A 12,121-nucleotide genomic window follows, 5' to 3' on the forward strand; every position below is an offset into this window, starting at 1 on the left:
TGTTTGCCCGATCCCGCGTACAACGCACTGAATACGTTGGAGGTCAAAATTTCAAATTCGAGCCGGAACCATTGACGCATCCACGACTCACCGAAAAACGGTCGAAAATACATGTTGTCACAGTCGGGTTCGTTAGCAAGAGCAGAAGATGAGTCGTAGATAGTCAGTGATATACTAGGTATAATTTGATTTATTCCAAGCTTTATCTATCTTATTATTTTGCGAGCTAAATCTACAACACCGGTCAGTGTTTTAGTAAACTGCCGAAAAAGGCAATGCGTTGGCTCGCAGCGGGACTGTGGCGATGACCCCATTGACCCGAGTGCATTCGATACACGCCACAAGTACCGCTGCGATATCACAGCTACATTGGAACCTAATACACGTAAATAGGCTGTGTTGACAAATGGAACACTGGCCGTAGTAACATGATATTTGGAGTAGACCGACAAACCCTATTTTAAGAAGAGATGAAAATATTTGAAAATATGTTAAAAGTCACTGCTAATGAAGCTTTAATTAAGGAGTGTTTGCTCTCTCTTCACAGTCAGTAACCAGGCTATTTTTTCTATCGTACAAATCATGGACAGTGAGACTGAAGTTCCACCCTCCATATACAAATAGATTTCCCTGTCCCTTGTGTTTAAACACGGTCCCTCTGTAGAGGGACCATGGTTTAGAAAATACAGTATTTTTGTAGTCAGTTTATGCACAATATTCAAAATTTTGTAAAGTAGATAATCATCCATAAACACTGCATACAGAACATGTGAATGGTGAAAAATGTTGACATCTGAAGCAACTCTTGAACAGTGGTCCTTCAAATATTGTTTATGGAAAGTATTTGGCCTGAAAAACTTGTACCATATGTGCCTGAATACAAAACAAAGGAAAATACTATCAGCCGGTAGGTTGTGCCATTATCAGATTGATAATCGAGTCTCGTATTCTGTAAAGTAACACTCATTCATTTGTTTCACAGCTATCGAATGCTGCTGAGAACGCTTGTGACTTTGGAAGCTCAGAGAATGCATGCAATACAGGACCTGGACAAACTTTATGAGACTCAACACAGAGGGCTACAGAATCCAATTGGATTTGTGGAATGCCTCCAGCGAAAGGTAGGAATGGGAAGGACTCAAGGTCAACAGTAAATACAAATAAAGCAACCTTTCTCATGTCACTGTTTGCAACTGTTGATAAGATATTTTTACAAGTACCTGTAGGTTGGCATGTAGTTAAAAATGTGCGAATGTATATGTATAGCATGCTCATTACACATACAAATACATATTTACTCTGTTTACCTGTGTTAGCACCCAGGGTCTGGATCATGTAATTTTCTTCAGAAAGGAGGGATAGACACTTACCCTGACCCATCCCAACATGTTCAAAAATGACCTCAGCTGGCTTATCCAAATAACATGTGGTCTTAACCTGTTGACACTGAAGCACCATCAAGTTGCTTTTTCGAAAAATTTTCCGCTCAAAATGGAAAAATCACAATGGGCCCTTGCTTGAACGTTACCTTGATTTTGAGAATTTCATTGAAAAATGGGACATGGATAAATACAGTATATATATATAGAGAGAGTATATATATATATATATATATACACACACACACACATACACACACACACATACATACATAGAGAGAAAGACGGATTAACAGATTATTCTGTTAGATCACAATCTCTTACACAATCATTCTTTTATCATGATATCTACCTTTTAGGAGGATATGGGTTTACCAAGACCTCAGAGAGTGGTACCAATCCCGCATGTTGGTTGGGAAAAGTATGCTAATGTGAATGTGACATCATCACAAAATGCCATGACAACCAGTGTTCAGTTGAGGAGTAAAAACAACAAGCAAACAGGTGAAAAATAGCTCTTTTATAAAATCTTTGAATGAAGAATTTAATTCTGTGCAGCATTTATGGTGTGTTTTTTGGTCTTCCCACATATTGGTACATGTTTATCATCAATCAATCACAGAAAAACATGTCAGCTGTGCAGAAATTCAGTTGTGTATGATCGTATTTTGAGGCTGTATACTATGCAAACGTCAATCAAGCTTTTAGCTAGAGAAAACTACATTTCCAAACATTTCAGGTTAAAATTTCATACACTGTAATAATACACCCGCAATAAACTACCCACAGTGATGGGTATACTGTTTTGTTTTGACTAACTCACTCCATCTATGCACTTGCTATTGCTTTTGTGTATATGCGTGATTGTTGTGAACTGGTCAAAATCTGTTGGTATACCCATAGCTAGGATGGTTTATTGCATTAATATTTCATGTTCAATTGGACAAACTACATCCATATAACAGACTTTGAAGGATTTGATATAAAAAAAATGCAAGTGACTGCTGAACAAGTTAAAACAAACCTAGACTATTACCCCTCTGTTGCTTATACATTGGTCCATTAAACCATTGGAAACAATGGACTGAACCATGCTGTGAGAGAGACATGTAGAGACGATGCTTGTTAAAAGATTTGAAGAATACAGACATAGTTTGTGTGTTCCATCAAAGGATTCTTTACCTTGCCCAGGGAAGGGGATATTGAGAAGAAAGATCCCATATGTTTTACTGAGAAACAATCCATTTATATTGCTAGGCTCAACTGCAGCAGAAGGATCTGATGGTGTACTGTCTACTGCTACTGGAGAAACTGGCCAAGCTGCCGACGGTGAAAGTAAGGTAGGGAATTTTTCGAGTATTTCAGAAAAAAAAAACGTTACATAGTGCTTGACTTGCATCCGTAAAGTGTGACTTGCTGAAAAGGTTGTAACAGTGCGGAAAACGAATGGCCCTCAGGTGAATAGTAGCTTTTTTCAATGTGACAGCTGATGCAAAGAGAGAGAGAGAGAATATGTCTTCATAATAGGTCTGTAATGTTGGTTAAGGTTGAGCAAGCCAGATGATAGATTCAAAAAGAACAATAGAGTCAATGTGGAATTCTAATGTTGTGCAATAATTTAATATTTTGATTTTATTTTCAAATAAAGTGCAGATCTGTCAATCAGGATTTTTTTTGTCAAATCATTGTTATTAAACTGTTTTACATGTACCTGAAATTTCTTTGTACTCGAGATCTGACATTGAAGCTATTTTTCAGATATTATGTCAAACTTTAACCACAAGCAAATTTGAGTATCTTCTCCCAGAAAATGTAATTGTTCTCTGAATTATTTTCATAGGGCAGTACCATTGTTCGTGGCAGGATAGCAGATGGCAAGAAACCACCAACCTTCAATCAACTGTGGACTATTGAAGAACAGGTGAGATAGATACGTAGTCTGTGAGCATTACCTGTGATTTCTAATTCAATTTTAAACTTTTCAATCATTCCAGACTACATATTGATTCATTTGACATGTTCTGTGCATGTCAGGAGAGAGGAAGCAGTGAAAGTGATACGTGCATCAGACCTTTCTTGATTGGTTGCCAAATTAATACTCAATGTTATATCTTCAGTGATTGGCTAAAACAATGTTACCAGTCACACTTATCACCTGATCTGTGATTGGTTGCATAAATATATCAGTACATTAGTAGGTCATACATATCAGCATCGTAGAATGTTTGCAGTTGATATTGTCATCAGGTGCTCTTACAATGTCAAGTACTGTAATTCTCCACATCAAAGGAATATTTCTAAAATTTTGCATGTCATCATTTACGGATTGAAAGTCTTTTGTTTATCATACCATGATAACAAAATAAGAGAAATTTGTGTGTATTTCATCCTTCCTCGACAGCGTCACCTGGAAGAACTTCTCGTCAAATATCCTCCGGAGGAAGTAGAGGCAAGAAGGTGGGAAAAGATTGCAAAAGAACTCGGAAACAGAACAACCACACAGGTATGAATTCTACTACTGCACAGTGATGTTATCGCTGGAAGCTTTTAGAACCCCTTCTTTTATAATTAATGCTTCAGTGCCATTTGTTACTACTCTGAGGTATGACAGACATACATTGTACCAGTCAGGTAACATCTATTGATCAATTTTTACCCATGAATCATTGGTTTTGAAGTTTTTATTTCAAAAAGTGGTGTTTAATTTGCTAATTTTCTGCAAAGTTTCCATACAGGTCAGTGAGCACCGTTTGTTTGTCAATGAGAGATACTGTTTTTAACCCCTTGACTACCTATGGCGCCGGATATTTCCGGCGCCATATTGAATTACCATATACCTTGAGTGCCGGAAATATCCGGCACAGTTAAATAGGCGTATTTGCTTCGTTATTGTCGCTAAAAATCCCGTAATTTCGGCGCCGGCACGCAGCGCAACTAAGATTGATGTATTCCGATCTGGCCTGAATGTGATTGCGCCCCCGTACGTCCGAGTATGGCCAAATTCCGGAAGCAAATGTCGTGACCCATGACCTCGACCCTGAAAGGTCAGGCTGATCACTGAAACGTCGCGCTGATTGTTTACAGTTTTCAGAAGTACGGACGATCGCGAAGATGTTTATGGTTTTTTTTAATGAAATGAAATGTTTATTTATTGAAAACAAATGATTTATATGTAAATATGTTCTATTAACAGCAATATTCGTGAATGAAACTAGAGGAAATACAATTTTTTACTATAAGACGGTGACATTTTATAGCAGCCATATTATCAATATGACTGGTCACATGACTGGTCATGTGTTCGGTCATGTGATATGTTGTTCCCTAAAATATATTTTTAAATATTGTGAATTATTTTTTGATAAATCATAACCATTTTAGATGCATGTTTCTGCAAGGAAGACATAAAGCAGGTGTTTACAAATATAAAATGTGTTGATTTTCAAATACAGAATCATGTCAGATGCTGATGTTTATGGTTCATTTATTCTGCCTTTTGTGAGAAAAATCTTAAATAGGTACATCTATAAATTAAGTAAAGGTTAGTTATTTTTACATATATGTAAAGACAATGCCATGAAAATTGCAACTGCATTCAAATTTGCATCATTTTATGGATTCAAAAAACGTCCTGATGCTTCAAATATTCATAATCTTTGCCAACTCTGGTCACAAGACGTGTCATGTGATCAGTCACGTGACCTGGAAATACAAAATTTATGTATGAAAAAGTGGGAAATTTCACGCTGATTCAGAAAATATATGGTTTATTGGTACTTACTTAATTTTCACTCAAAGCAGTGTTCTTGCAATGACCACACCCACGATTTTATCAATATTTACATAAGGGGCCTGGTATATAGGAATACATTGGCCTTGGTAGTCAAGGGGTTAATAGCAAAGTGTGATATATTTGAGAAATTAAAACTCGCTCAAAACTAAACATTTTGCGTGCTGTTGAACCAACTGAAAGAACTTTGCCTATATGCAAAAGCCACTTAAAATATTACATTTTTTGTCAAGTGTAGACTGTTGTGAAATATTTGATGGGAAGTACAAAAAATTATGGTGATGTAATTAAATATTAACATACTCATTTTCATCATTCTTGATCACAGGTTGCAAGTCGAGTACAAAAATATTTTATCAAGCTGACCAAGGCAGGTTTGCCCGTTCCAGGAAGAATTCCAAATTTACAGTACCACACAAACAGATCAAAGGTATGTACAGAATTCCATTGCACTAATCGCACTCATTCATTGCCCTTCAGACTGAAAGGATATTTTCACCTTGTGTGACCTTTTTAACTTTAACCCTTATTCTGTCAAGTTCATATGTCACCATAATGTCAAGTTAATTGAAGCAAGTGAGGTATAGCATATTCCACATGTTGCATTGAAATATAGACTTGAAGATTTGACAGCTCCTGAAAACAAAGATACTGTAATGATGATACTTACTGATTGTACCTGCTACAACATTCCACGACAAGTTGGTGAAAATATGTACTATTGATTTGGCTCAATACCTCTTTTCACCAACTTTACAGGTGGGCAAGTGATACCATCTGGAAGGCAAAGGGCTAAGTTATTCAAAATCCATTTCACTGACCTTTTAGGAAACAATCTAATTGTATTAAGCAGGTCAATATAATACATATGTCACAGTTGCTTCAAATTATATGATTTTTCTCTTTGAAAATCTGAAAAAATTCAGCGGTGTCTTTCTACCGGAAATCGACATCACTTTAACCATCTTACACTAATCTTGACTCACTGTGATTCTTGCAAACAGAGAAAACAGCACGCCTTCAGTAGGCCTCTGTTTCCAGCTTCCACCATGCTTCAGTCTCATGTACCGCCGGTCTACATGACGGAAGATGAAAGTGACATGTACAAAGAAGACTTGTTACAATATGACGAAGATGAACCAATCTCTGTGAGTCACATGTTCTCTAACATAGAAATCAACATTTGCTGTCATTTAGCTTGTCATGAAAAGTATACAATATAAATGATTTATTCAAATAAATCCCACAATTTTTATTTCTTTATGAATCATTGATGTAAAAATGAAAGCCCGAATATTCGTTTTTCTGACAACCAGAATACTCCAGCATCTGGTTTTGAAAGTTCCATCAAATCTCTAAGCTAAATTGGTTCTCCAAACATTCTTCTGGATATAAAGTAGCTTGTTTTGTCGCCCCATTTCAACAAGTGAATCTTTTAGGTTAGATTGAAGTAATATATAAATCTTTCATCTTCTTATATGATGAAGAAGATATCACATTTTTACCTTCTCGTGTCTATTTATAGACAGAGAAGGTATTAGAGTTGAAAACCAGTATGCTGCTGTCAAGACTTCTGTCTGTCAAGACTTCCGTCTGTCAAGATCTGTTGACGTCATGCCATTGTGATGGATCATATCATAAACTGCTGGGGGTGTTCGTGGCTCAGGTTTAGGTGTGGGAGAACGATTTTGAGCTATGACAAAAATCAAAAGGGACTTAGCGGCATAGCCACAGTGTTAAGCCTTTCTCCAAGGTTTCTTAGTTGACTACAATCTATTACAGACTACTGAGCTGACGTTAGGGGTACTCACTTTGTGTTTGCTCACTCTGTGAGCGCTAGTGTTTGGTACTGAGTTGCATGGATATCCCCTCATGGCCTCACGTGATCTGGGCCTGTTGCATAATCTGCAGAGATGATCATATGCTCCGAGTCAGAAAACTGTTATTGTGTAAGCATGTCGGCATTTTCCTTGCATTTTTTCTCATTTAATTTTGCAAAATATCGGCGAGTACCTCAATATTTCAAGATAACCCTTTCTTCCCAATCGTTTCCTGGAGTTTCAGAGTCATATGAACGAAAATGAGTGAAAGTTTTAGACAGGAAAATCGGACGTCGGCCATGTTCACTGTTTACAGTACAATCAGAAGTTTACGTGGAGGAATTAACCAACAAACACTGTTCATGATGCCCGCCCTCTAGAGGCAGACCCTCCCATATGAAGTACCACATTTGATGCTTGTGGAAAGCTTGACCACACAATGGCGCATTTAAACTTATAGAAAATGACAAACTGAATAAGAAGGTATTCAGAAAATGTCAAATACTGAGGAAAAATGCGCAAATATTCAAAATAAACAGGTTAACTGACTAGTCAGCTATAAAAAACAATGAAAATGTTTATGATCAAAAGTTTTTGAGATGCGCACATTTTAACAAATACAGAAATTATTAACATAAGACCAAACTATTTTTTCAGGGATGGGACAGGTTGGAAATGAGGGGTGAGAGACAAAGGCACTCCTATTGCTGCATGTGGATGCAGCCACACCATTTCATTTACAGCATACTTATTCACTGTGTTGTGTTCAAGTTCCATATTGTACTGACTGTCATACAAGGATAACATAAGCAAATCAAATCAAATTAGAAAAGGATCAATGCTGTTGTGTGGATTTTGCTGAACATGGCTGATTTTAATATTTCACCCTATATATTTGGTATCCAGCAAAGGCATATTTTGATGTACAGTCAAAATTAACACTACATTGCTGACAATATATTTTACCGTTTCTGCATGAACTTTTCTTTTTTAAATTATAGTATATTAGTACTTCAAACAGATTAACAGTTATCGTGATGTCAACCCATAATTTTACATCACAAAGATTGTAATTCTGCCAATTTTTTTTGTTTTTCAGTCATTTTATAAATTTTGCACTGCACAAGATGATTGAACAAATTGCAATGTTTGAATTTGTAAACTCAAAGAATAAAAATCCTTTGGTCACAGATTAAATTATTTTTTGAAAAGAAATTTACTCTTAAACACTTTTAGCATATATTCTTTACACGGTCATGTATTTCAAAGAAAATATGCCTATTAAAAACAATAATTTCTTCACTTTCAATTTTTTTTCAATACTATGACAATTATCAGCCATGAGGTTATACAAACACAAGACCAGATAAGCGTTTTTCATCATTTCCACAGGACTCTTGGAAAATCCATTAAAAACAGTTAAAAGTGACTTGAAATGATCACTTGGTATACATTTAATTTACAGATGCCAGGTTGTGTATTTCACATGCACTCAGGTCAGTAAGGAAGTGCGTCATTACTATTTTGGACTGTTAATTCTTATTTCTGAATTATTTAACTTTTTTCCACATTGAACTATCTTTAGGCAGTTTATACTGTAGCGTAGAATTTTTTTTGATTGATGTATTTAATCATCTTTTGGGTTCTTTGGGTCCATATCCCACCTCATGCCCCTACATCATCAACTATTTACCAACAACTCCATGCCAACAACCAATTACCTGACCTGGCCACACATTAGAGAAGGTACAGCGTCATTGACGGTATTTTTATTAATAATGTCTGAGGTAGAATGTGCCACAGGGACAGATATTTGGACTCAAGTTTTTGCAGTATTTTTCTGGTCTACCACTTGTTTGGGCTCATTTTGAAGTGCTTGGAGTAAGATCAATTTTCAACACATTAGTTTTATCAAAAATTAAAAAAAAAATTTTACTTTCCACAGAGTTAATACAGGGATAGCAGCCATTTTGAATTGTAAATAATCAATAAATTTTAGGTAGTTTACTTCTCTGGTACCAAACTTTGCAAGGGTGACCCCCAAATTTTATTCTTGACTTGGTAAAAGAATGGCGGAAAGTTTCATTGAGGAAAGTTTTTGCAAAAGTTTCAGTCTTTCACATTCAAGGCACATGCTACCTGAAAGCACTCCACACTTTGTATAGGAAAAAAGCCAGCTGAGAGAGCCAAAATTAAAGTGAACCTTTCAAATATAGATACTACCGGTATTTCCATCAAAGTCTATGCATACATTCTACCCTACTACTAAACTGTGCATTCCTTATGTGTGTTCACAGGATGATGAAACAATTCCGGAAGATCTCCGGGATTCTGAAGAATACCGGGAATACATGAGAATGAAGATGATAAAAAGAGAGAAATTGAGACAGCAGGTATGTGCAGACCAGATTTGTAACCGGTAAAGTCATCATCGTTTTGACAAATAAACAGGTAGAGCATGTCAAATAACCACATTACCTACTACCAGCTCATGATAATATGCAGATTATTTTTACTAGCTCAGTGGGAATAAAGTCTGGCTTTTCAATCTTACATAAAACTATTTCTTCTCTGGTATGAGATTAAAAGCACAATCTGAATTGTTAATACACTCTATTAAACTTTTCAAAATTTGACACCATTTTCAAATATAGTTGAGAATACTTAGTTTCTTGTACTATATAGTCTTAGGTTGTGTGCACTATGTTGACAGATTTTTAGACTTAGCAAATTTTTATGAGTTTTAAACACAATGAAACAAGACGCAAAATAATTATGTTTAATGTAATTTAGCTTGGGTTGACCCTTTGCTTCCATTGCCTGTATCTCGAGCCAAACTTCACATTCAATTAGAAATCTTCATGACAAACCAGATTTTGTCCATAAAGGTAACGTTAAGGCAGTGTTGGTCAGTTTTAATTCCACATTCTGAAATACTTGTAGGCTTTTGCAGCCATGTAATGCCAAAGGATTTAAATTTAATGACTGTAGCCTAGCTTTGAAATATTGAAAACAAACGTCCTGATTCACATTCTCATTATTTTTCTGGCAGGAATATGGTCAAGCACAGCATATCAGCTATAGCTGTGATGGATGCCAGTGTGAGCCTATAGTTGGAGTTCGATGGCACTGTGTTGAATGTCCTCCAGACGTATCAGTTGACCTCTGTGAAAACTGCTTTGAATTGTAAGTATATTAGAAATCTGAACTTGAAAAATCATTTGAGTAGCATAAGAGTGATGTTGTCAAAACCTATACACCCCTAAGTCCCTGTAAAGAGGTCCATTCTAACTATTGAAAATGGTGAGTTTGGGCCAGACCATGGTGGTGAAAGGGTTCACTGTTGAAAAAAGAAGTTTAGGCCAAACTTTTTGTAAATAATGAGTGAATGCCTCAAATTTAGTGTTTTAATTTTATAGTTGAAAAGTAGTCAGCTGAGATGGATAGGAAGATGTTTGCCAAATGTTTGATGTCGAGTTCCTATCACTGAAACAAAAATCAATAAACATATTTCAATAATCTCACTGTACCTCTTATTATTGGCTGTAACAATTGACCCAAGTTCCTGTAGCATAAATTTGAGATTAACAATTCTTAATATGAAACATGGAACCTCTCCTCACAACCAAACACAAAGGAAATGCTGTCAATGCAATTTAAATGTCAAGATTATGAATCCAGGTAACAAAGATGGAGATCAGATAGTTCACAGTGCAGAAATATTCCAGACATTTATCACGGATAAATCATTTTTAAAATCAATTTGCTTTTTTGTGTTTTTTTATCCTATCCAGTGGGCACGTAACAGATTCACACACAAGTCATCATCGCATGGAACCGATGCATTATGCAGAAGCAACTACCGGATTCATTGATGGCGACTACACACAGTTTAGACCATACACAGGCGATTATAACTATCTTGATCCTAACTACAATCCACACAAACTGCCATCCTAGACTTTTTTGTACCTAGACCAGTAGACATACCGTCCCCTGTGTAGAAATAAGATAGCCTTTACCATTCCATGCAGTGAAGTGGAGCAACGCAACAACTATTTTGTTGTCTGAACGATAAAAGTGAAGCAAACATTGCAGTGACGTACATCAAGTTCACCTGTACCATCCTACAAATACCCTTGAACTTCAGAACTGGAATTCCATGTTGCATTGCATCACTGCATTGTGCCAAGTAGTAACACTCTTGTACATAGTAAAACCACTCTTTAAGAAAATTCGGTGGTTGGCATCCCATTTATTAGCTCACAATTCCCTTTAAGTATGCCCTGAAACTCACGTCCACCGTTTCCATAAGAGATGTGTTGTTGTAGAAGTGAAGCAGTGTGCTAGACTTTGTGTAGCAAGTTTTGGAAAAAAAAAAACCACATGAACATTTGAAATTTCTTTCACATTTCAGTTCATAGAAAAGCCTTTTATCAGGCAAGGCATGCGAAGATGTTGAAAAGTCAACCAGTGTAATGGCTGTATTAAAATGTGCATTTTTGTTATTGTATATTTGCATGTTATGAATTTATTTGCATATGAAATGAGAGATGTGAATTTTTAATGAGGAACTTGCCGAATGGTACTTGGATTAAATTTGAAAGAAAGTATCAGGGTACTGTATGTGCTTGAGTGTATCCCCTCCATCTTGCCTGTCTGTGAAAGGTTCTTATATTCAAGATTGTATTGTTTCTATGTATATAAAAATCTGAAATGTTTGCACTTTTGAATTTGAATGAAATATGTGTCCTCTAGTATGTGTTGCCATCTTATTTAGCCATAGTCACATTCAGCCACAATGAAGGTCTGTGTTGACTATCTTGGTCATCAACAATGACCTTTTTCATTTCATTTCATTGAGTGAGCACTAGTATTTTCTAATCATGGAGAACAGTTTCATCATGTGTAGAGACCACGACACATGGCTTTTCATCATTTGTAGACACCATGACACACGGCTTTGCTATTTCAATCAACCATGGAAGTTTTATAATTTCACTACAAAACTGATTTCTTTCTTTTTATGTTTTCAATCATCATATCCCCAAAATCTGACATTTTGAATTGATCCAAGTTTTACAAGTACAAGTCGTGTGCATTGGCCCTGACAAGCCACTGTACTCAGCTAG

The 12,121-nt window shown here is 36.1% G+C and overlaps 2 protein-coding genes across 3 annotated transcripts in view; both read left to right on the plus strand.

Moving 5' to 3' along the window:
- The window catches only part of LOC139152721 (ZZ-type zinc finger-containing protein 3-like), a 15,519-nt gene extending 3,917 nt beyond the window's left edge, over positions 1-11,602 (plus strand). For both annotated transcript variants that reach the window (XM_070726030.1, XM_070726031.1), the window contains exons 3-12: positions 983-1,121; positions 1,739-1,883; positions 2,637-2,719; positions 3,220-3,300; positions 3,781-3,882; positions 5,498-5,599; positions 6,174-6,317; positions 9,287-9,382; positions 10,042-10,175; positions 10,784-11,602. In XM_070726030.1, the coding sequence (XP_070582131.1) occupies positions 983-1,121; positions 1,739-1,883; positions 2,637-2,719; positions 3,220-3,300; positions 3,781-3,882; positions 5,498-5,599; positions 6,174-6,317; positions 9,287-9,382; positions 10,042-10,175; positions 10,784-10,949 (1,192 nt within the window). In that variant the 3' untranslated portion in view covers positions 10,950-11,602. The remainder of the gene's footprint in view (positions 1-982; positions 1,122-1,738; positions 1,884-2,636; positions 2,720-3,219; positions 3,301-3,780; positions 3,883-5,497; positions 5,600-6,173; positions 6,318-9,286; positions 9,383-10,041; positions 10,176-10,783) is intronic.
- Positions 1-12,121, plus strand: part of LOC139152724 (UDP-glucuronosyltransferase 2C1-like) — a 567,100-nt gene that overhangs the window by 327,959 nt on the left and 227,020 nt on the right. The window lies entirely within an intron of this gene.

Source organism: Ptychodera flava, chromosome 16 (genome assembly GCF_041260155.1).
Source record: "Ptychodera flava strain L36383 chromosome 16, AS_Pfla_20210202, whole genome shotgun sequence".
NCBI lineage: Eukaryota > Metazoa > Hemichordata > Enteropneusta > Ptychoderidae > Ptychodera > Ptychodera flava.